The sequence below is a fragment of the Peromyscus maniculatus genome, chromosome 21 (genome assembly GCF_049852395.1).
Source record: "Peromyscus maniculatus bairdii isolate BWxNUB_F1_BW_parent chromosome 21, HU_Pman_BW_mat_3.1, whole genome shotgun sequence".
In the NCBI taxonomy this organism is placed as follows: domain Eukaryota; kingdom Metazoa; phylum Chordata; class Mammalia; order Rodentia; family Cricetidae; genus Peromyscus; species Peromyscus maniculatus.
Genome location: NC_134872.1, coordinates 39,925,515 through 39,950,423, shown reverse-complemented (window position 1 = coordinate 39,950,423; position 24,909 = coordinate 39,925,515). Strand labels below are relative to the sequence as shown.

The window sequence follows — 24,909 nt, the reverse complement described above, 5'->3', positions numbered from 1 at the left end:
GTCAGAGGACAACCTGAGGTAGTAGGTCCTCTTATCCACCATGTAGGTCCTGTGGATTAAACTCAGGTCATCAGGCTTGGTGGCAGGTGCTCTCACCTGAGGAACCATCTTGCTGTCCCCTAAACTGCTTTTTTTCTTTTCTTTTTTTTTGAGACAGGTTCTATGTAGTCCTGGAACTTGCTATGTAGACCAGGCTGGCCTCAAACTCACAGAGATCTGCCTGCCTCTACCTCCCAAGTACCCTAAACTTCTTTTTTTGAGGTGAGAGGTCATACAAATAATGATATTCTAGCTATAGACTTCAACAAAATATGCTGTGTTGTTACTATGATATTTCACATATTGTGGGATGTTAAGTATGAAGTAAAACACAAACCAACGGGGTAGACATTTAGACCATCCTGGGCTGCTGTGTTTTTCCTTGTAGAGGACAGCATCAGAATTAAAAGAGATGTCGCCCAAGTTAGCAGTTATTTTTCCTTTTACTCATTTGAAGTTGGATATTTTCTGTCTTCTATCTTTGCCAAGAATGTGAGGTGTGTGTGTGTTTGTGTATATGTGTTTGTTGTGTATGTGTGTTTGTTGTGTATGTGTGTTTGTGTGTGTATGTGTGTGTTTGTGTGTGTATGTGTGTATATGTGTGTTTGTGTGTATGTGTGTGTTTGTGTATGTGTGTTTGTGAGTGTATGTGTGTATGTTTGTGTGTATATGTATGTATGTGTGTGTATGTGTGTATATGTGTGTTTGTGTGTATGTGTGTGTTTGTGTGTGTATGTATGTTTGTGTGTGTTCTAGTTTTTGTTTTCTTGAAGCTATTTTAGAGAAATAAGCTCTCTCTGATGTGATGGGTTGAATTGTGCCCATATTTAGATGCTGAAATCCTAACCTTGGGGCCTTAGAATATGAGTGTATTTGGACTTAGAGTCTTTACAGAGGTAAGAAGTCAAAATGGACTGTAGTACAGTGTGGCAGAAGATGTCCTAGCAAGAGACCACTGGACCCAGATGTGTGTGGAGGGAAAATGATGTTGCAGGCATGGGGAGCAGATGGCTGCCTTCAGGCCAAGTCCTGGAAGAGATCTTCCCCCCTTGTCCTGCAGAAAGACCCAGTGTTGTCAGCACCTTGATCTCAGACTCTGGTCTCCAGAGCAGGGAACACATTTGTTGTTTACATCATTCATTTTGTGGTACTTTGCTATAGTGGCTGTAGCACGCTAATACATCAGGGTTAGCAAGAGTTCTGTGTCTACTAAATATCATGTATGCATGTGGTGTATGCACACGTGTCTCTGACTCTCCTCCTTGTTCCTTTGAGGCAGGGTCTCTCCCTGAACCTGGAGCTCTCACTTTTCAGTTAGGTTTTGGCCACAAGCGTCAGCAACCCTGTTTCTGTCCGTCTTAGTGCCATGGTTACAGGTGTGCTCAGGACCATGTTTAGCTTTTATGTGGGTGCTGAGATCTGAACTCCAATCCAAATGGATGCATAAGCTTGCACAAGTGCTCTTAACTACTAAGCCATGTCTCCAGCTCCCCCCATATAACTCTCTGTCTGTCTGTCTGTCTGTCTGTCTGTCTTTTGTCTTCAGAAGATCTCCTCCATCTTTGCCATTTCACCCTGTTTGTCCCCTGACCATAGTCACTGCACATACAGGGATGGCTACATAATTTGTGAGACTAGCATGAAAGGAAAAAATTACTAGAAAATGTATAAATAGCCTCTTAAAATTAATAGAGGACATAGTGGTCTATGAGAAATGGCATGATTGCATCAAAACATTTATGCTCTTTTCTTCTCTCTCTCTCTCTCTCTCTCTCTCTCTCTCTCTCTCTCTCTCACTTTCTCTTTCCTTCTTCTTCTTCTTTTTTTTTTTGATTTTTTGAGACAGGGTTTCTCTATGTGGCCCTAGTTGTCCTGGAACTCACTCTGTAGACCAGGCTGTCCTCAAACTCACAGAATTCCACCTGTCTCTGCTTCCTGAGTGCTGGGGTTAAAGGTGTGCATCACCACACCTTATGCTCTTTTGGGTGCTATACTTTCACTGTACAGGGCAGGCCAGTTATCACTGTGACAAAGTACTGTAGAAAACCAGCTTAATAAGAAGGAATGTTTATTTTGACTTCTGGTTTTGCAGGCTCTAGTCCATGGACCCAATGCTTTTAGGCTTGTGGTGAGACAGAACATCATGGTGGGGAGTAGGAGTACTTGATAGCACAAACTGCTCCCCTTATGATGGCCAAGAAGCAGAATGGGGCAGGGTCCCAATATCCCTTTGTGTTAGTCATTATTCTGTTGTTGTGAAGAGACACCATGACCACAGCAATTCTTATGAAAGAAAACATTTAATTAGGGCTGGCTTATAGTTCATCGTGGGGTGGAGCATGGTGGCACACAGGCAGACATAGTGCTGGAGGAGAAGTAGCTGAGAGTTCTTTATCCAGATCTATAGGCAGCAAGAAGAGAGAGACACTGGGCCTGGCATGGGCTTTGAAACCTCAAAGCTGCAATGACACACTTCCTTCAACAAGGCCACACCCACTCCAACAAGGCCACACCTCCTAATCCTTCTCAAGTAGTGCCATCCCTGATGATTAAGCATTCAAATGTATGTGAACCCCATTCCTGTTTATCCCACCTCTGGTGATTTTTCAGCTAAGTCCTGTCTTCTAAAGGTTTGACCATCTCCAACAGTACCATGGACTGGTGACCAGATCTTTAACATGTAACCCTTCCAGGTTCAACATACAGTGACTATACTTCATTAATGTGATACCTTTCTGTTTTCTTGGTGCTGGGGATCCAACTCAGGGCTTCATATGTGCCAAGCAAGCTCTTTACCACCAAGGTACATCCTGCCTGTTAATGTGATATCTTATCAGTACAGTATTCCTGGTGGCTCTAGCTGCTTCCAGTTGGCTTAGGAGGCCACAGTGGAGTTTGTCCTGTGTATCCTGAGTCCTGTTGATACATTCCCATCTGCCAGTCGCAGGGCATGCAGGACTGAGGAAGGCCTCAGAGAGCTGAGACAAAGAACAGAGAGACCATCTGAGGGCCACTAGCATCCCACTTGGTCCCTGACTACAGACACGCTCCTTTCCCAGTATGACCTCACAGAGCACAGATTCCACACCATGCTGTTGGGTCTTTGAGAAATCTAGGAGAATGGTTCTTCCCTGATGGTGTGCTGGCTGTGGCAAAGATGAGCGACACTGTGTTCTTCTCCTTTGTTCTCTACCTGGGCAGCCAGTGGGGCGGAGAGCCTCACTCTATCCCTGTGACCGAAGGTATCATTACAAGTATATTGTCATGGCAACTGGAGGGATGGAAGACTCACAGCCAGGCCAGCTGGTGGGCCCCTCCTGCTGAGGCTGGGATGGCGAGCCCTCCTCCTGTCCTGCTTTCTCTCCTTCCCTTAGTTCACCATGAGGCTGGATTCCTTGGGAGAAGGGCATAGCGTAAGGGAAGTTGTCCTTTTTGGTTTATCTACCTGTTGATGTATCCTCGAATTCTAGAGCTTCATAAGAGGGTTTCATAATTAGGAATGCCAACTCTTCATTATAAAATATTTTCGAACATCTCAGAAGTAGAAAGAACAGTTATGCACACATCATCTCAATCTTATCCACACATACATATTTTAAAAATTAGTATATACTGGATGTGGTGGCACATGCCTTTAATTCCAGCGCTCTGGAGGCGAAGGCGAGATCTCTGTGAGTTTGAGGCCACCCTATTCTATATAGTGAGCGCCAGGACAGCCAGTACTACATAGAGAAACCGTGTCTCAAAAAGACCAACCCAACAAATAAATTAGTATATATGAATTATGCAAACAGGTTCATTATATTTTCATACTTGTATGTGTTTGTTTATATTCACCTGTTACCTTCTCTTGTTCCCATCCCACTCTCACCAATTCCCTTCCTCATCCCAATTAGTCCTTCTTGTAATTTCATCTCTTTAAAACAATAGCCCAGTGGATTTCACTAGGGTGCTTTCAGGAGGGTGGGCGAGGAGTTGTCTGCAGAAGTGCCGTACTAGTGGCTACACCACTGAAGAAAATGTCCATCCCTACCCCACAATCATTAACTGCATATAAAGCCTCAGGGAATGGGTGAGACCTTGTGAGCTCATTCCCCCTCCATGACAGGATGTTGGCTGGCCTAATGTGGAGATTTTACGCTGATAATCATGGCCGTTGTGAGGGCAAGAGTGTGAGGCCACGTCATACCTGGAAGTCAGTGTTCCAGCTCTTACATTCTTTTCTCCCCTTCTGCAAAGTTCCCTGAGGCTTTGGGGATGATGTAGATGTCCCATGTATGGGTGAGAATTCAAAACTCACTATTCTCATCACTTTGACCGACTATGAGTCTCTGTAGTTACCGCTGCTCACTGCGAAAAGAAGCTTCTCTGATGCCAACAGCAGTGTTGTTCTATAGACATTAACACAGTTACCAGACAGGCACATCCTGACTGTTGAGCAGAGCAATAGCAGTAGCTTCCACACTGGAGCCCATGACCTCCTGAGCCGTGGGCTTTTGACCAGGCTTAAGGTACCAGACATGAATTCTCTCCCCTTGAGCAGGCCTCAAATCTGATTAGAATCTGGTTGGTTGCCCGCATAACAGACTTACCACTCTTGTACCAGTGAGTGTGTTTTTGAGTGGCTAATTGGTGATGTAGCACGCAGGATCCACATCTGAGCAAGACTGGATGACAGGAGCTGTCGAGCTGGCTCACTGATGAAGAGGACCCCAGTTTGATTCCCAGCACCCACATGGTAGCTCATAAAAAAGTCTGTATCTTCAGTTCCAGGGGCTCTGACACTCGGACATGGTATACTTGCGTACATGCAGGCAAAACATTCATACACACAAAAGAAATAAATAGAAAACAACAATGACAATTTCTCCCCAGCTACTCTACTGGTGGAGGGCATACTTCTGGTCTAGCCCAGCTTGATGTCTCTAGGTCTTGCTACCAGAACATGTGCTGTCTTCAGTAATAGGATCTTTTTTTTTTTTTTTTGGTTTTTTGAGACAGGGTTTCTCTGTGTAGCTTTGCGCCTTTCCTGGAACTCACTTGGTAGCCCAGGCTGGCCTTGAACTCACAGAGATCCGCCTGGCTCTGCCTCCCAAGTGCTGGGATTAAAGGCGGGCGCCACCACCGCCCGACTTAGTAATAGGATCTTACCATTACTGGTGAGCAACCAGCAGTAACGGCAGTTTTCTGTAATGTTGTGGGGATCTCAGAAGATTTTCTGAACAATTAGTAGAGAGGCAGCCCGCTCCTGGCACTGAGACTTTCATTGAAGAGCCCATGCCTTCCGGAATAACTTTATACATCCATACAAGGTACCTCTAAACTGTTTGAAATTTTTTATTTTCAAAAGTAGCTTACCAAAGGCCAGCAAGATGGCTCAGTGGGTAAGAGGTGTTTGCTAACAAGCTGATGATGTGAGTTTGATCCCCGGGACCCAGGTGGTGGAAAGAGAGAAAGTACTCCTGCAAATTGTCCTCCTACTTCCATGTGTCCATCATCACATACACATTCACAAAAACATTAAAATTGAAAAACGAAGCTTAGCAAATGTCATTTTTTTTTCTCGAGACAGGGTTTCTCTGGGTAGTTTTGGTGCCTGTCCTAGATCTCACTAGATCCGCCTGGCTCTGCCTCCCAAGTGCTGGGATTAAAGGTGTGCACCACCACCAACCAGCTCCTTCTTGACTTTTTGAGACAGAGTCTCCCTATGTAGCCCTGACTATCCTAGAACTTGCTATGTTGATCAGGTAGGCCTCAAACTCAGAGACTTGCTTACTACTGCCTGTCCAGTGCTGGACCTAAGGGTATGTGTCACCATGCCCAGCCAACAGAGCCAATTTTTTGATTGGGTTATTCCTTCTCTTGTTTAGTTTTTTTTGTTGTTTCTTTGTATATTCTATACATTAATCCTGTACCACATGCACAGCAGGCAAAGAACTTCTTCCATCTACAGACTGTCTTTTTCTCTCAACTGTTTCCTTTGCTATACAGAAGGTTTTTGATTTCATGAGGTCTCATTTGTTGACTGGTGGCTTTATCCTGTGAGGGACTGGAGTCCTGGTCAGAAAGTCCTTCCCTGGGCCTCATCTTGCAGTTCCTCCAGCAGCTTCAGATCTGTAAGGTTTTCTGTTGACTTGGAATTGACTTTTGTTGAGAGTGGGGTTTACAAATGTAGTTTAATTTTTCATTCTACACGTGGCTATCTGGTTTCCTCGCAGCGTTTGTCGAGGAGGCTGTCTTTTCCCTAACATATATTTTTGGCACCTTTGTCAAAAATTCGGTGGCGGTACTTGTGTGGTCCTTTATCTGGTCCTTCTGTCCACTGGTTATGTGAACGCTTGTGTGGCTCTGCCATGCTGTTTTTATTACCGCAGCTCTGTAAGGTAACTTGAAATCAGTTGTGGTGATGCCTCCTGTGCTTTTGTTTTTTTCAGGTTTGCTTTGGGTGTCTGGGGGCTTTTGTGTTTCCATAAGATATTTTAGATAGTTTTTTTTCCTAGTTCTCTGGAGGATGACATTGGAATTTTGATTGAGATTTCATCAGACCCTTAGATGGCTTTTGTTTAAGACAGCCATTTTCACAATATTAATCCTCCTGACCCATGAGAATGGGAAACCTTTCCATCTTTTAGTATCGTCCTCAGCTTCCTCGTTGTTTTCACGTCTTCATTGTTATCTTTTGTAATGTCTCTCTTTTCACTTTCACTTCATTAATTTAGGTTCATTTTTTCTTTCATTTAATTTCGCAAAGGGTTTGTCAATCATGTTTATCTTTTCAGAAAAAGAAAGTCTTTGTTTCATTGATTCTTTGTATTTTTTTTTTCATTTCTTTTCCTTTAACTTTTGTCCTGATTTTAATTATTTCTTCAGATCTACTGATTTGAGGGTTGGCTCATTCTTATTTTTCCAAGGCCGAAGGTTTATTTGAGATCTTTCTGATTGACATAGCCACTTATACCCGTGAACTTCACTCTTGGGACTGCTTTCGCTGTCTCTCATAGGTGTTGGTGTTGTGGTGGTTTGAATGAGATTAGCCAGCCCCCACAGGTTTGTAAATCTGAATGCTTGGTTCCCAGTTGGTAGACTGTTGGGAAGGATTAGGGGGTGTGACCTGACTGGAGTAGGTGTACCCTTGTTGGAAGAGGTATGTTCCTGGGGGTATGTTTTGAGGTTTCAAAAGCCCACACCAGGTACAGTCTCTCTCTGTGTCTCTCTCTGTCTCTGTCTGCCTGATGTCTGCAGATCAGGATGTAGTTCTCAGCTACTATTCCAGCACCATCCCTGCCTGTGTGTCACCATGCTTCTCACTGTGATGATAATGGTCTAACCTCTAAAACCATAAGCAAGCCCCCAATTAAATGCTTTCTTTTTATAAGTGTTGTCTTGGTCATAGTGTCTCTTCATAGCATAGATCAGTGACTAAGATAGGTGCCTTGTGTTTTCATTTTCATTTAGTTATAGGATTAAATTCTTGATTTATTCAGTGCTCTATCATTCAGTGACTATTATTCAACAGTGTGTTGTTTAATCTCCACACATTTCTAACTTTTCTGTACTCTTGCTAGTTACTTTTTAATCTTTATTCCACTGAGATCTTATTTACTACAAGAAATTATTTAAATTTTCCTTTATTAAGAGTTGCTTTGTGTCCTAAAATATCATCTGTTTTAAAGTTCCATGGGCTCCTGAGAACATGTATTCTGCAGTGTTTGGATTGAATGCTCTGTAGGTATTTGCTAGGTCCATTTGACTATAAAGTCATTTAACTCCAATGTTTCTCTATGTTTTTGTCAGTATGACCCGTTTATTGGTCTTGGTAGGGTATTGAGGTCAACCACTATTGCCATGGTATTGTTAATATATGACTTTATATCTTATAATTTATAGTAAGAATTTTATAATTTTTTTGAATTCTTTGTCTGATGTTTCATTTAAGTCCCTCTCAGTGGCTTTACTCTAGGCCTGGTAGTTTTTAGGTTTTTCATATTGTATTTTTGCATTGAGACTCACCCAGCAGGAGTTAGGTCACTGGTTGAATTCATTTATTTCATTTAGGTCTCTTTTCTTCTCTCAATGGAAGTGTTTACAGTGTTCTGGAAGGGCTCGGTTGTAGGAGGATTGAAGTATCATTTTTCTCTCTTAGACCAATATTCAGGGCTCCAGGCTTTGTCCCCAGTTCTCCTGAGGACAGTTATCCAGTAGTAGACCCACTATAAAAATAGAGTAATAATGGACTAGAAAACATTACCCCTATATGTCAATCATTTTAGGGACTCAAGAGACACTAATAGTACTGTGTATACTAATATAGTCATTATTGTGGGTGTGAGTTGGTGAAAAGGAAAAAAAATACTGTAAGACTAGTGATTAATAGTGGGATGATAAAAAGAGAATAAGAAAATAAATACAAAGGATAATGGCGGGGGGAAAAGTGAGTGTAGATAAGAGAGTTTTGTATTTACTTATTTTTAATTGTGTGTGTGTGTGTGTGTGTGTGTGTGTGTGTGTGTGTGTGTGTCTGAGTGCATGCGTGTGAGTACAATGTCCATGGAGGCATCAGATCCCTTGGAGCTGGACTTAGAGGCAGTTGTCAGCTGCCTGACGTGGGTACTGGGATTTGAACTCAAATCTTCCAGAAGAGCAGCACACGCTCTTAACCATGAAGCAACATCTCTAACCCAGATGAGGGAGTTTGGGCTAAAGGTGGACTGAAAAGAGAGGTATAGATTTACCATCACATAGTGTAGAACAAGACGGTCTCTCTGGAGGCTGGCCGGAGACTATACACACCAGACTATAGATGGTCTTTGGAAGGAAACAGGAAAAGTAAGGGGGGGGAGCGGGGAGAAGGAACACTAGAACAGAGCAGGATCAAGCTGGCCTGCTCCACTCACATTGGGTATTAAATAAAGAACAGACATACAGGGAGAGAGAGATAAAAAGAATGTGACCTGACTGCTGGACTCCATCTGGTGGCTCTTTTGCTTCCCTGACATTTAGAAGCTGCTCTCAATGCTGCTGGGAACGTCTCCATGATGGCCATCTTGTTCTGCCTGTGATGGCCAATCTTGGTCGTCAGTTTGACACATCTGGGAAGAGGGAACGTGTCGACTGGGGAATTGCCTTCATCAGACAGGCCTGTGGGCATGTCTGTGGGGTATTTTCTTGGTTACTAATTATCGAAAGAGTGCTTGGGACACTGTGGGCTGTGTCACCCCTGAGCTGGTAGTCCTGGGTTGTAGAAGAAATCTAGGTGAGGAACACAGGCGAGGCAAACCAGGGAGCAGCTTGCCTCCATGGCTTCGGTTCCTGACTGCAGGTTCCTGCCCTAAATTCCCTCGAGGATGGACGGTAAACCGTAAGATGAAATAAGCCTTCTCTCCCCAAGCTGCTTTTCTTCATTGCATTTATCAGCAACAGAAAGCCAACTAGGAGGTGCCTCCACTTTTGGGGGGTCTGGGGGTGAGCTTCTGGCACACCATGCTGTGTGAGCAGTCAGGTGGGTCCCCGGTGTTCTTTGAGGTGATTTGGTCTTGGTCCCACTGGGTACTGTGTGAGAGAGGTTGAACGTTCCCGGTGCAGGCATGTGGAGAGTGGAGGTGTGACATTGCCTGGTGGCTCCCCTCCATCTTAGCTGGGTTGCTACTCTGCCTCAGGTTCTACTGACCTTGCAAGACGGATGTGTGTGTGAAAAGCGCGGCCCTACAATGTTCTCTCTGCTTCTCGGGCAGGGTGTGTCCACTCACTTCATTGTTCACTATTGTGTTCTGAGACAGGGTGGCATGGGATGACCTTGAACTTGTGATCCTTCCACCTTCCTTGGAAGGATCTTAAATGCTAGGATTACAAGTGTGTGCCATCCCACCCACTCACACACAGAAGTTTTTAAATGACAACCTTAGAGAGATATCAACAGTTACCTGTTGACTCGAATCACTTGAGCTTATGATTCTCTTTTTGTAATTTCATCTTCATGATTGTTGTTGTTATGGCTATGATGAGTTCAAGACCAGGCTGGGCAACATAGTAACACCTTATCTCAAAAAAAAAAAAAAAAAAAAAAAAAAAGAAGAAGGAAAGAAAGAAATTACACCTTAAAAGCAAATATAGTCCTGTGGTGTTTAGTGTATAAACAGAGTGGTAAATGACAATTACCTAATTTTATAACATTTTTATTACCCCTAAAAATGACTTTGTGGTCATTTGTAATTATGATACTTCCTGTAACTAGAATCACATGACATGTGGGCTTCGTGCCTGCTATCTTTCCCTTAACACATTTCCAGGTCCCTTCATGTTGCATGTGCTTCTCTGCTGTTTGTCTTCTCTTCTTTTCTTTTTTTAAAATATTTATTTATTTAATGTATATGAGTGACCTGTCTTCAGGGACACCAGAAGAGGGCACCAGATCCCATTATAGATGGTTGAGAGCCACCATATGGTTGCTGGGAATTGAACTCAGGACCTCTGGAAGAGCAGCCAGTGCTCTTCCCTGCTGAGCCATCTCTCAGGCCCTCTGCTCCTTCTTGTGACTGAAGGATATTCTGCTGCCTTTGTTTATCTGCTTGTCAGCTGGTGGACATTTGGGCTGCTCTCATCTTGTGACTTGCATGAATAACATTGTTATGGACACAGATTTTCAAAACAAATGTCCTTCCTTGGTTTTCGTGGTCTTGCATCATTTGGAAACAACCTTGCTGTTTGCTAGACCAATTGGCTGCCCACAACATCCCATGGGCTCCTCTCAGGATGAAGCTACCGGGTCTGTGAGAACAGACAATCGAGCTTTGGCAGACGAAGCTCTGGTCTTCATCCCCAACAGCTAAGGACACCAGTCACCGGAAGAGTATCACTTGCCACGGAAGATGAATGCAGCATCGGTTTGCACAGTTCAAGGGAGGCACTGGTCTCTTTCGTTTATTTGTGTGTGTGTGTGTGTGTGTGTGTGTGTGTGTGTGTGTGTGTGTGTGTCTGTGGGACATGTGTACCCCGGACATGTGGAGGCCAGAGGACAGGTTGCAGGAGTAGGTTCTCTTATCCGACTCTGCGGAGCCTGGAGATTGAACTTGGGTTGTTAGGCTCCACAGCAGCACCATTGTTGATCAGCTTCCTTGCTGGCACCCCAGGAGGCATTGTTTCAAGTGGTCAGACTTTCAGCCGGAATGACAGCCGGAAAAGAGGACAAGGGACGTACTCTTTTCAGGACATGCAAAAGTCCAGTGGGTGAGATGCCTCAGCGGGTAAACAACCCTGCTGACCTAAGTTCGATCCCCGGAACCTGCATGAAGACGGGAGGAGAGAACCGACTTCACAGGGTTGTCTTTTGACCTCTACACGCACACACCACGGCACACGGGCCCACACATCATCCACAGACACAATAATGAAGTGTTTTAAAAAAAATGTAAAGATATCCACAAGGCTCCTATGATCAGTTCCTGATTGGCCTTGAACAAGCTCTTCATGATTCTCCTGCCTCTCAGAGAAACAAAAGCCCTGGTTCTCTCACTTTCTAGAAAGGCATCCTACCTAGAAAGAGTTTCCGCGTGAAGACCTGGCCACCATCCAGGCGGGGTGGGATGTGTCTGTAGCCTAGTTTCTTGGGAGACTGGAGTGAGAGAATGGCTTGAATTCAGGAGTTAGGTCAGCCAACAAAACAAAACAAAACAAAACAAAACAAAACAAAACAAAACAAAACAAAACAAAACAAAACAAAACAAAAACAAGAAAAAAAAAAACCAAACCAAAAACAACAACCCATTGACCGTTTTCCCTGTTGAAAGCTGCGTGTGCAAGCCACACACTTGCTTCGTCTACAGACCCAGGTCTGTCGGCACGCCACGTTCAAGGGGTCCTGTCACTAGATTTGTGCTGGAGCTTCAGATTCTTAGGGACATTTCATGAGTGGTGCTCTGTGACAGAATCGCTGCTGCTGTGTTCTGCTGACCGCTTGCTTTGAGAGGGGACGGGTGTCCTGGTGGGTTTGCACACTCGGAAAGAAAAAGTTAGCCTTGACCTTGAGTCAAGGAAATTCATCCAGACACTGCTCTATCATGTACTCCATGAGGGAGGGAAACCCTTAACTCAGTGCTGGAGCATGGGGAGCACAAGGCCCCGAGTGTGCGCCTCAGCAACCCCCTTCAAAAAAAAAAAAAAAAAAAAGAGCCTGAGCCAGGCGGTGGGGGCCAAGGCCTTTAATCCCAGCACTCATGAGGCAGAGTCAGGTGGGTCTCTGTAAGTTTGAGGCCAGCCTGGTCTACAAAGTGAGTTCCAGGACAGCTAAGGCTGTTTGTTACACAGAGAAACCCCTGTCGTCGTCCCCCCCCCCCCCCCCCCCCCCCCCCCCCGCCAAAAAAAAAGAGCCTGTTGGTCTTGGGAAGTCGCTCAGCTGTTTGCCTTGCATGGGCAAAGCCGTGGCTGTGGGTTTAACCCTCAGCACTGTGCAAGCCAAGCATGGTGGCTCACACATGAGGTCCCAACATTTGAGAGGTGGAGATGGGAAGATCAGAATGTCGTACGTTTAAGGCCAGGCTGGGATACATGACACCAACCCCACCTCAAAACCCAAAACCCAAACAACCAGCCCTGCGGTGGCTCAGATCTCCACAGGCTGCTGAACTCCTCTGGCAGGTCATTCTCCTCTCTGAGGCAGCCCCAAGTGCCAGGGGGAGTCTAAATCTCAGCCCACGGAGGTTTGCAGGAGATGGTTGACCCGAGCTCCTTACATTTGCGTCTTTAACTTTCTCAGTTGTTCAGGACAACATTAGAAACAGCCCACGGCTGTAATCTAAGCACTTGAGAGAGACACAGACAGGAGGATCTGGACATCAAGGCCAACCTGGGCTATCGAGGGAATCTGCTGGGCAAACTGTCTTTAAAAAAAAAAAAAAGATTAATAAAGGAAGAGACCAGGAAATTTAATCAGCCAAGACTACATAGTGAGACCCTGACTTAAAACCAAAACAACCCACTCTACATCCTCCCACTCCTGAATCGCAGTAAACACCCCCCCCACACACACACCAACTTGTGCGTAATAAAAGGGCTTCTAAGGGTTAGCCTTGGCACTCTGAGCATCCTCCCCATGAAGACGAGTGCACAGTGAAACAGCGTTTTTGCCTACTTCTCCCAAACTGACCAAAGCGACTCGATTCTTTATCCACATCGTTTTAGCTGAGAAACTTTTATTTGAAAACCCTTCCAGTTAAAACAACCCAACACACAGAAAAACCAAAATAACAAAAACTCTGAAATGTGCTCTCCTGCTTCAGCTTTCCTTGGAGCTGAGTCCTAGGCATAAGCACCACTAAGAGCCATGGATGATAGCTTCACAGAAGAGAGGAACACTGAACACTGAGTGAGCCGGATGCTGATGGTGATTGATCCAAGATAACACTGACCCTCTCTGCAACGGAGAGTGGTGCATTGTGGGAACTTCTTCCTTTCTACCCGCTCCCCAACCATCTTGGTAGCTGCTCTTGGTTGGGGTTCCTAGGTGGGAGGATGGAGGCCACAAAGAAGATGAAGTCTTTGGATAGGGTCCAAGGATAGGGTCCATGCAGGCTCTGAAGATGCTCGGACAGGATGAAGGAAAATGCTGAACTGGAAAATCCTTTAGTGTGCACACTGGCTGTCACTGATCCCAGTGATTCTGGTATTATTATAATAGTGGCGTGCCGGAATAGACACAAGGCCCAGGAAGAGGAAACCGTGTGACAGTTTGCTTTAATAAATTGACCAGAGCCTGCTGAAAAAGCAAAACCAAATAAAAAGCTAATGGTGAGTGGTGCAGAGGGTAGGAAACACTGGCAAACTTTACCCATCACCCTCTTCTCAGCCTCCTATGGGTGACACCTGTCCCAGCAGCCCTCAGGTGAGAACATCAACCTTTAGAGCAGTGGTTCTCAACCTTCCTAATGCTGTGATCCTTTAATACAGCTCCTTAGGTTGTGGTGACCCCCAACCTTAAACTTATTTTCATTGCTATTTTGTAACTGTAACTTTGCTACTGCTATGAATCATAATGTAGATATCTGTGTTTTCTGATGGTCTTAGGTGACCCCTGTGAAAGGGTCATTTGACACCCCCAAAGAGGTCTCGACTCAGGTTGAGAATGGCTGCTTTAGAGCCTACTGCCCAGTCAATAGAGTTTAGGTCACCTGCAAAATACTTCTCTCAGGATACGTGTAAGGGCTGCAGCGTGGCATGCACAGGGCTCCAGGTCTAATCCTCAGCATCCCCAAAACAAACCATGCAAAGGAGTATTGATTTAAAGACAATGTAGTGGTCCCCTACGGACTTGGGGTTTTGCTTTCCGTGATTTCTGTTACATGTCTGAAAATGCAAAATGGAACATTCCGGAAACAGTTCATAATTGGCCCACTTGGGCCATCTTGGGGTGGGTGGGGGGAGCTGCTTGTTCTCTTAATAGTGGCCTAAAGCCCAAGGAGTGTTGCAGTTGAATCAAATTCGCCAGAGAAAAGAAATGAAGCACTTCTTTTAAGTGATAAGACAAGTATTTTTGAGTATAGGAAGAAAGGAATTGAATGTTGTCCTTGATAAGAGTACAAATTGGGATGAACCGAACTCGGGCCACGGGCTCTACCACTGGACTTTAATCTTGGCCCCCAGTGACTCTTCTATCCATGCAGTCGTGAAGGAGGCAAACAAAACCAGTGCCTGTTTGGTATTACATCACAGACAGCAAGAGCTATCGCCACCATCCATGATAAGTAACAGTCAAAATGAAAAGACAGTGTAAGTACATATAAGAGAAAACATACATGGGCTTAGGTACTGTCCACAGCTTCAGGTAGCCACTGGAGCCTTGGAATGTATCCTGCATGGTGGTGGTGGTGGTGTGATATATATAGATGGAATCTATTTATTTATTTATTTATTTATTTATTTATTTATTATTAATTAATTAATTAATTAATTTATCTATCTTGTTTTATTTTTTTCGAGACAGGGTTTCTCTGTGTAGCTTTGCGCCTTTCCTGGAACTCACAAAGATCCAACTGCCTCTGCCTCCCAAGTGCTGGGATTAAAGACGTGTGCCACCACCGCCCAACTTATTTATTTTTGAGACAAGTGTCGTATCATTCAAGCTGGCCTTGAGCTTCTCTGTAGGCAAGGTTGGCCAAGAACTCCTCCTGGTCTCCCCCATTCACTCCTAAGTACTAGGATCACAGGTGTGCGCCTTCGTGCCTGCCTGACCAGGGAAAGATTTAATCACAGCTAATTTTTTTTTTTTTCTCCCGCAGGTGTGAAGAACAACTTTTCCTCAAGTTCAAAGCATCTTGATGAAGATTTGGCGAAACTATTTGGTAAGTCGTCCTGTGGCTCCGGGGCCTGGATTTGAAGAAGTCACGTGTTTGTCCCCGGTTATGTGTTCCTGGTGGTTTGGGCAGGAGGGAAGGCGGGCATTCTTCCTTGTGGCTAAGAATCGGTTCCTCTAAGTGTCCAGGTGCCAAAAACGTAAGCAAATGGGATGATCAACCAAACCTTGGGAACGTCTCTGCTTTTCTGATGGGAGCAGGGCGTGGAGTCAGCCCTGCCATCTGGAAGTTCATTCACTGGGGCGGTGACCCACCTCAACCTTCCGCATCGCGCCTGTCTGGATGATTTCTGCTTAGCGGAGAGTATGAGACCCCAGGCTGAGCTGGGAACCACCAGAGGGACGTTAAAGGGCACTTCTCCATGCCCTCGGAATTAGATTTAGTGGAGGGGTGTTTTCACAGTGCTGGGAGCCAAATCCAGAGCCTCATGCTTGCTAGGCAGGTGCCTTACCACCGAACCCCAGTCCTGTACAGTGTAGGTATTTGTTGTTTTTGTTTGGAGACAGGGCCTCATTGTTTAGCCCTGACCTGCCTCTCAGAGCTCCATCTGTCCCTGCCCCCCAGTTGCTGGGACTAAAGGTATGGACCACCAGACCCAGCCAGTCGAGTTTTAAAGCCTTCTGGGAGACTCCAGGCTGAGAATTGCTAATGACTACCAGCCCAGGGAGCGGAGGCCCAGGAGACAGTTCTGAACCACCGTGGTCGGCTGAGGGAGCAGAGGGGTGACAGAGACAGTCACCTTCTGCAGAGCGGAGAGTCTTGGTATGATCTGTGGGTAGCCCTTCCTGGCAGGGATCACGTCTTCCTCCTGAGGTCTGCTCAGCCTTGGTCTGGTGTTCTGCCTGCTTCGGCCCAGGTTTTTGTTTTGTTTTTTTTTATTTCTCTCCTCAGCTCAACTCTGGTTTTGCTGCTCTTTGTGGACATATATCAGTATGTCTGGTCATGTCTGGTATGCCCTCATACATGTATAGATGGCCCGGTGTACAATCCAAGAGTGCTTTTTTTCCCTCCTCTGTCAAAGTAGCTCAGGTTAGAGCTGGTTGCGTTGAGATCATTGTGACCTTCCCTGGTGATTGTGTCTCTTGGCCACAGGATGACTTCTGCAATTCCAGACATCCTCCTTTCCAGGCACGGGGAAGAAGAGATAGGGAAGTGCAAGCTTAGAGTTTTTAAATTTCCTGTCCAAGCTGGGCAATGGAGGCACACCCCTTTAAACTCAGTACCCGGGAAGCAGAGGCAGGCTGATCTCTGTGAGTCTGAGGCCAGCCTGGTCTCCATAAGTGAGTTCTAGGATAGCCAAGGGTATATCGTGAGACCCTGTCTCAACCACCCTCCAAAATAAATAAATAAATAAATAATAAACAAACAAACAAACAAATTTTTCTATCTAGAGAAGCAATACTCTTCCTGGGTCTCAGTTGTCTTTTGGAGGCCTCTGTGTGTTGTGTGGCCTTGACCTATCTGCCAGGGAGGGTGGGAAGGGAAGTTTCTTTGGGGGTGTTACCTTTGAGGCTTCAACCACAGACTAGATGCAGGAGGAGGTGAGGGCATTTTGAGATGGAAAAGCATCGAGGCTGTGACAGAGAACCCGGTCTTCCATCCTGTGTGAATGACACCTTTGTTTCCTGCGTGTTTACCTCTTTTCCATTCTGACTCACATATTCCACAGAGCAGAGCAACGACCATGTCTCCAGCTGCTCTGAGGTTAATGCTAAATGAGCTGGTGGTGAGGTATTTGGCCCTGGGCACAAGCTTCACACTGACCCTGTGTTCAGTGCCCTGCAGATACCCATTTCCATAAAAGCTCTCTGAGTTAGATCCTCCCACCCTACTGCCGAGGGCACCAAAGATCTAAGAGCTAGAGTTATTTGCCCAAGATCATGTTCTGGCAGGCATCAAACTGGGAATTGGGTCTGTGCCTGTTGGCCCCCACATTATAGCAGGCGTCCTAGCGTTAAATAAAGGAACAGGAGAATGGTATAGTTGTTGGTTCATGGAAAGAGCTGGCATGTGTTTGCCCTCAGGAATGAGGCTCATTAGGAGAAAGGGGCTCCAGACATGAGAGAGCCTCGCCACAAGAGAGCGCCAGGAAGGAGCCGTACAGCAGGTTAAAACCAGCACAGTGGGCTTGAGGAGAGACTCCGCCCTTACAGCCTCCAGGGGCTTTAGGAAGAAGGGTCATTAGTTATTTTGTAGTTGTTGTGATAAAAAACAGTGATCAAAAACTACTTAGGGAAAGAAAGGGTTTCTTTCGGCTTTTGGCTTCTGAGGAACAGAGTTAATATAGGCAGGGAGGGCATAGGAGCAGGAAGCTGGCTGACCACACTTGCATCCACAAACGGGAAGGAGGGCATACGCGCGCGCGTGTACACACACACACACACACACACACACACACACACACACACACACACGATTCACCAAAAAGTGGGGTGAGGCTATAAACCCTCAAAACCTGTCCCTAGTCACGTACTTCCTTTAGCAAGGCTCTACCTCCTAAAGCAGTGGTTCTTAACCTGCAACCCCTTTGGTAACTCTATCTCCAAAGATATTTACATTATGATTCATGATGTAGCAAAAGTACGGTTATGAAATAGCAATGAAAATAATTTTATAGTTGGGGGTCATCAGAACATGAGGAACTGTGTTAAAGGGTCACAGCATTAGGGAGGCTAAGAACCACTGTTTCTGCAATCTTCCCAAAAAGCACCAAATGTTCAGACACACAAAGCTATAGGGGACGACGCTCACTTAAACCACAGCAGAGGGATAGCCTAAGAGGAAAAAATGTCACCATGACAGGATGATGGGGAGGCCCAGAGAAGAGAGTCTTTAGAGAAATCCCTTTGATCAAGAAATCTTGTTTTTACATCATTTCAGTGTGTGTGCATGTGTGGTAGGAAGTTCTAGCCATGTGATTTAGTCTTGGTAGAGCCTACGTAACAGGAAATATGGAGGAGCCAGGTACTGAGTTGAAGCATTCATTAGGAGCTGTAGAAACTATAGCACATCACGAGACAGGATAGCTTATTAACTTTTCATCCGAGGGTAGATCTGGGGAAGGTGGGCCTTGAGGGGATTGGCAGGGGGTGGCCTCTTTCTTCAGGTTGTGGGATCTGGCCTCTCAGAGTCACTAGCATCCCAAGTGAGCTTGACCTAATACCAGGAGAAGCAATAAGGTCTCAAATGAAGAAATGATGTGTGTCTTGTAGAGATAAGAAATGGTTTTTGCTTGTACATGGTGTAGAATATTATTTTAAGATGTGTTACACTTGTTTATGCTGTGGAACAATTGTTTCATGATGCAAAGATGTGTTGCATTCTTTTATGTTGCATTTGTTTAACTCTGTGAAGCTCTGTTACTGTGCCTGTCCAAAACACCTGCTGACCTAACAAAGAGCTGAACAGCCAATAGTGAGGGAAGAGAAAAGGTAGGTGGGGCTGGCAGGAAGAGAGAATAAATGGGAGGAGAAGAAGAAAGAGCAAGAGAACAAGGAGAGGATGATGCTAGGGGCCAGCCACCCAGGCACACAGTCAGCCACAGAATTAGAGTGAAAGTAAGATATACAGAAGTAAGAAAAGAAAAAAACCCAGAGGCAAAAGGTAGGTGGGGTAATTTAAGTTAAGAAAAGCTGGCAAGAAACAAACCAAGCTAAGGCCAGGCATTTATAAGTAAGAATAAGCCTCTGTGTACATTTATTTGGGAATGTATTGGGTGGTGGACCCCCAAAAGACCAAAGAGCAAAAGAGCAAAAACCAACAACAACAACATGGGGCTGCTTGGGAACAGTCTTAGAGGTAGGTCAGAATGACACCAGGAACTAGAAGGAAAACAGATGTGGGGCAGAGCGGTGGGTGGCCCTCTCTGCCCGGGATATCTGGTGCGATCATGATTTTGCAGTTGTGATGGCATCTTAGAGTTGAGCATCCTGGGTCCATTGAGTTTGAGTCATTCGCTCACACATCCATGGCTTGCTTCCCCTCAGATGACATCATGCTGCAGGTGTTCACCAGCAATCTAGATGACGTATCAAAAGAGGCGAGAACAGCTGGGAGACTGATCACCTGGAGAAACGTGAATGAAAGCAAGTATCTCTCAATGGATTCAAACTGTCTGTGTTTTCATAGGCTGTGTTGTATTGGGTGTGCTGTGACTTGAGCATCCTAGAACCCAGCTGTTGGTGGGGCACTACCAAGCTGAGATGTGAAGAAAGAAAAATCAGAAGCCCTTAGTGTGATTTTCATTATCTGTGGGGGTCTGTGCTTTAAAGTGTGCCTGAGCTTGCTTATTATTATTGTTATTATTATTATTATTATCATTATCATTAACATTGTTATTGTGATACCTGTTGTGTAGGGTCAGGCAGGTCCTATCTCTGTAGATATTGTGCAAAGGATGGGAATCTAATTTTCCTGGTAACACAAGCTAGGCGTAATGTTATATATTTTTTTTTCATGCACACTTTATAGCTTACTGCCCAGGAGTCCCGAGTTACTGGTCTGGAGTGCAAAGCCTTCTCACATACTCCCTCATCACCGTATTCCCGCCTCAGCCTTTGCAAACGATTTGCCCAGAGCAGCACAGCCCTCAAATGCTAAAGCTAAACGAAAACAGCTGGCCACATACACAAAAGAAAGCAATATAAAAACCCCATGCCCATTGGCCCTAAATCACGGGGCTCACAGAGAAGGCCCTCTCCATTAAGAGGGAGACTGGAAATGGGTCATTACTTATCAAAATAAAGCCAGAAACATGTGCTGTGTTGAAATCGCACTATAAGTAAAGCAGTTTTGTAACTAACGATCCTGCCGATGCGTTTCTCAATGGCCACTCAATAAAAGCACCAATGTGAATACTTCGGCTGCATAATCCTGCTAGCTTGCTCTGCAGCAGGTTTTATTATGTTCCCTTAGTTGATACAATGTAACATGTTTTCAGCAAAGTGCTTAAGGATTAGATGTGTTTGGTCCTAATGATTCTCCCGGGTCTCATTAATAGAGAACGGTGCCTTTTTCATTCATTGGCTCAAAGCGGCCCCACTTGATGTCATTTGGCACCCACCAGCCAGGCCCTTCTACCAATTTTCTTCTACACTTAGAGCCGGCGTGTGTGCACAAATCACTCAGTGGCTGTGCATATGGTCTGTCAGGAAACTGTGGGGAATGACCTCTGCTGGGTCCTAGGGTGGAGCTCCAGGCTCCTCTGTTGAAAATGTTTCTGACACACATTTGTTTGTTTGTTTCTGTGTGTGTTCATGAATTGGCTATGGCGTGCCTGTGGAATTCAGAGGACAATTTTCAGGAGCTGGAGTTCTCCTCCCACCGTGTAGGTCCCAGAGATCGAGCTCATCCGACTTGACCAAAAGGGCCTTGAGCTGCTGAGCTGTCTTGTAGGCACAAACTTTAGATACTCGCAGCTGCTTCATAGATGCCCCGTGCCACTTAGACAAAGAGAGCACAGGTTGACTGTGATGGGTTACGTCTCAGCTTTGCAGAATCTAGAATCAGCTAAGAGATGGGCCTCTGGGCATACCTGGGAGGGATTATCTTGAATGTATTCATTGATGTGGGTGGGACCATTCCCTGGGCTGAGGATGCCGGACTGTAGCAGGTGGAGGGGAGCAACATCAAGCATGCATTCATCTCTGCTTGCTTGCTAAGTGTGAATGTGATGTCACCAGCCAGCATTCTGCTCCTGCCTCTGTGTCTTCTGCATCATAATAGACTGCATCCTTTGGGAGGCACAGGCCAGCATAAATACCACTTCTCCCTTAAGTTGCTTTGGCCGATGTCATTTTTCCACAGCAACAAGAAAGTGGCTAAGACACCAGGCACATAACTGTCCCCCTCGAAGCACCTTGCAGAGAAATGGGGCTTTAGAGAGACTACGTGTAGATCTGAGGGAAGACGTAAGTGCAGCTAACGTTTGTTTTCCTGCAGCTCACCTCCACCTGAACAGCTTCAACAATTCTGAGTTTGCGTCAAGTTCACATACGCAAGAGGACCATTTGGCTAAGATATTTGGTAAGTCACCTGCTCCTGTGAAAACTTTAGGTTGTGTTTGAAGAGGTCTCCTGCTTGCCCTTGGCTGTCTCTTAGGTAACTCGTTCCGGCTGCTTCAAAGGGAAGGAGAGCATGTTGGTTGCCTTGTGGTGGAATCGGTTCCTCTGTCAGAGTCTCAGGAAAACCAATAGAAAGTGGGATGCAAACATTGGGAAAGGACTCTGCTTCTCAGAGAGGGTGTCAGCCTGGGCTACAGAGCGAGATCCAGGAAAGGCTCCAAAGCTACACAGAGAAACCCTGTCTCAAAAAAACCCAATAAATAAATAAATAACAAATAAATACATAATATAAATAAATAAATAAACACATAAATATATAAATACATAAATAGAAGCAGCGTCTCTGGTGAAGGTTGAGTGATTCGTTGGTCTAGGTGTATAGCAATGTATCACTAGGGGCCACTTTATTGCTGTGTGCATTGAGCAGAATAATAGTAGTAAGTTTTCCTCTAGGGTTGTGTTTCTCAACCTCCCTAATGTTCGACCTTCCTAACCCTTTAATAGAGTTCCTCATGTTGTAGTGACCCCAAATAAAATTATTTTCATTGCTACTTCGTAATTATAATTTTGCTACTGTTATGAATCGTAATGTACATATCTGTGTTTTCTGATGGTCTTAGGTGACCCCTGTGAAAGGTTTGTTTAAACCCCAGGAGTCGTAACCCACAGGTTGAGAACCACCGCTCTAGGGCATGACCTAATTAATCTCAGGTTTTGGGCCTCATTAGCAGTGTCAAATACGAGTTCTATCTTATGGAGTGGGTCTTAAACCCCATTTTTAAAAAGTGGTTAGTTACTCTCATAACATTTGTGCCAATATTACATCAGAGGTCTGTAGCATAAATCTTAAAGAGTCTTATTAATAAAATCAAACCTGAGGCCAGTTATTGGGGTGAACACTGGAAGGTCAGAGAGCCAGAACAAGCCACAGCTACCTCACTTGCCGGATCCTCAGCTGGTCTTGTCTCCTCAGACTGGAGGTCTGAGTCCTCATCCAGAATGGGTCTCAGCTGAACTGCTGCTAGAAGCCTGAATGCTTAACCAGGCCAAATGCTTAACCAGCCAAATGCTTCTAGTTTCTGGTCCTCACGCCTTATATACCTTTCTGCTTTCTACCACCACTCCCTGGGATTAAAGGCTTGCTTTCTGGGATTAAAGGTGTGATGAGTCACCATGCCTGTCTGTATCCTTGAACACATGGATTTCTGCCTCTGGAATGCTAGGATTAAAGGCGTGTGCTACCACTGCCTATCCTTTATGTTTAATATTGTGGCTGCTCTGTCTCTGACCCCAGATAAGTTTATTAGCATGCACAATATTTGGGGGAATACAATACCACAGAGGTCTATATTGCAGGCAGGTCATTGTTGTAGCTTGCAGGCTTCATAGACAGGTGAGATTGATGATTACTTTTCTCCTCTGGCAGGGTCTATAGTACCTTCCAACATGGTGACTGTTAGCCAGTCCAGGTGAAGCTTCTAGTTGACCAATAGCTGGATTTCTCTGTGTCCAATGACATAAGTATGTGGTGTCTAAAGCAATAGGGTCTTACCACCAGGTTGAGAAGGGTAACCAACAGCATCGCCTGTAATGTTTGGCGGGGGGTGGGGGGGGTGGGGGGGTGGGGGGGTGGGGGGGTGGGGGGGTGGGGGGGGAGGGGGGGTGGGGGGGAGGGGGGTGGGGGGGGTGGGGAGTATATGGGCCAGCTAGTCAAAAGATGTAACCCATTTCCATCCTGGGGGGTTTACCTGGTAGCATATCATGTGTAGTTGGAGTATTGTTACCCTCACTATACGGTATGAACTTAGCATATAATGGAGAGAAATGTCTTAAGCAGTTGTTTGGGAAGGGACTTGTCAAATTCCTATAGTGCTTGAAGAAGAGGCAGGTAGGCTTTGGGGTTATGTTTTAATCTGTTTGTTGCTTTAGATTACTGAAGGGCTGGGACAACCTGAGTGTACTGTACTGTAATGCTCTTCGGGCTGTAGAGGCTTCCTGACTAACTCTGCTGAGGGATTAAAGAGATGGGGTTGGAGAGATGGCTGGCTTAGCATGAGAAGTAGGTACTGTTCTTTCAGAGGACCTGAACTTGATTCCTGGCATCCATATCAGGAAGCTCAGGACCATCTGTAACTCCAGCTCCATGAAGATCTACATCTTCTGGCCTCTGTGGGCACCTGCACTCATGCATGCATATGCGTGTGTGCACACACTTGTATACACACACACACACACACACACACACACACACACACACACACACACCAAATCTTTAATCCCAGCACTCGGGAGGCAGAGCCAGGTGGATCTCTCTGAGTTTGAGGCCAGCCTAGGCTACAGAGTGAGATCCAGGACAGGCACCAAAGCTACACAGAGAAACCCTGTCTCAGAAGAGAGAGAGAGAGAGAGAGAGAGAGAGAGAGAGAGAGAGAGAGAGAGAGAGAGAAGAGAGAGAGGAGAGACTGTATAGCTGTATAGGGTGGGTAAAATGGCTCAGCAGTTCAAAGTGCATGCAGCATGGGTGTGTGACCTGTTTTCAGTCCTAGAGCCCGTGTAAAAGTAGGAGATCTGACTCCACAGAGCTATCCTCTGACCTCCACACTTGCGCTGTCTACAGGTGTGCCTGCACTCACACATCCATCACACACATAAATAATAAATAAGACCTTTTCTTCTCTGGGGAGATAGGAACTTAAGGACATCTTGCTCAGGCACTGGCTGACCTCGGAGATTGTAAAACAGGGACAGGACCCATCACCCACACTTACTCAGGAACACACGTTACAATAGTTTGCAAATGGGCGGTCCTAGCCCTTATAAAGCAGGCAGGGACCAGCAGTCCCCGGGCAGTGGGGGTAATTGTATTTCAAGAGTTACAGTTCCTCAAATGTTCACCTTCAACATCAAATTACAAAGCACACGAAGAAACAGGCAGGCGTGGTCCATTCATAGGAAAAGGGAATTGGACGCAACCACTCCCCGAGGAGGCCTGTATACTGAAAGAGTTGTTAGCCTGGAGCTGGCTGCAATAGGCTGAATGAATGAGGGAAACCACCCAGAAAGGAGAAACTAGAAAAGCGGTGTATGAACGGAATGAGAATATCCATAAAGAGGAAATGGAAACCGCTGCTTCATGTCTGTAACCCCATCTTGGGGGGCTGAGAAAGGGGTTGGTGGATGGAGGGGGGCACAGGGTGTGTGTGTGTTAAAGTTCCAGTTAAAGTTTTTTTTCAAAAAACCAGAGGTGGGGGCAGGTGGGGGAGGAAAGAGAAAGAGAAAGGAGCCCGAGGGAAGTTGTGAAGTTAAGAAATAAATTATCAGAAGAGAAAACTCTTTAGAAGGGTTCACCAGCAGCTCTGAATAGACAGAAATTGGGTCGATGAACTTGAAGATAAGATACTGAGATAAGATCCAGTCTGGAGAGTAGAAAGACAAACAGTGATAAGAAAATGCAACATAAGGACATG

At 45.4% G+C, this 24,909-nt stretch overlaps 1 protein-coding gene across 4 annotated transcripts in view; it reads left to right on the top strand.

Annotated features, from left to right (window-relative positions):
• Positions 1 to 3,123: 3,123 nt before the first annotated feature.
• C21H2orf92 (chromosome 21 C2orf92 homolog) overlaps positions 3,124 to 24,909 on the top strand; it is a 53,077-nt gene continuing 31,291 nt past the window's right edge. For 2 of the 4 annotated variants that reach the window (XM_042266465.2, XM_042266463.2), the window contains exons 1-4: positions 3,124 to 3,281; positions 15,306 to 15,368; positions 19,367 to 19,465; positions 21,321 to 21,404. In XM_042266465.2, coding sequence (XP_042122399.2) covers positions 3,197 to 3,281; positions 15,306 to 15,368; positions 19,367 to 19,465; positions 21,321 to 21,404 — 331 coding nt within the window. In that variant the 5' untranslated portion in view covers positions 3,124 to 3,196. Of the gene's footprint in view, positions 3,282 to 15,305; positions 15,369 to 18,826; positions 18,984 to 19,366; positions 19,466 to 21,320; positions 21,405 to 24,909 lie in introns of those variants that run through there. The other 2 variants (XM_076557485.1, XM_042266468.2) reach the window with 2 other exon arrangements.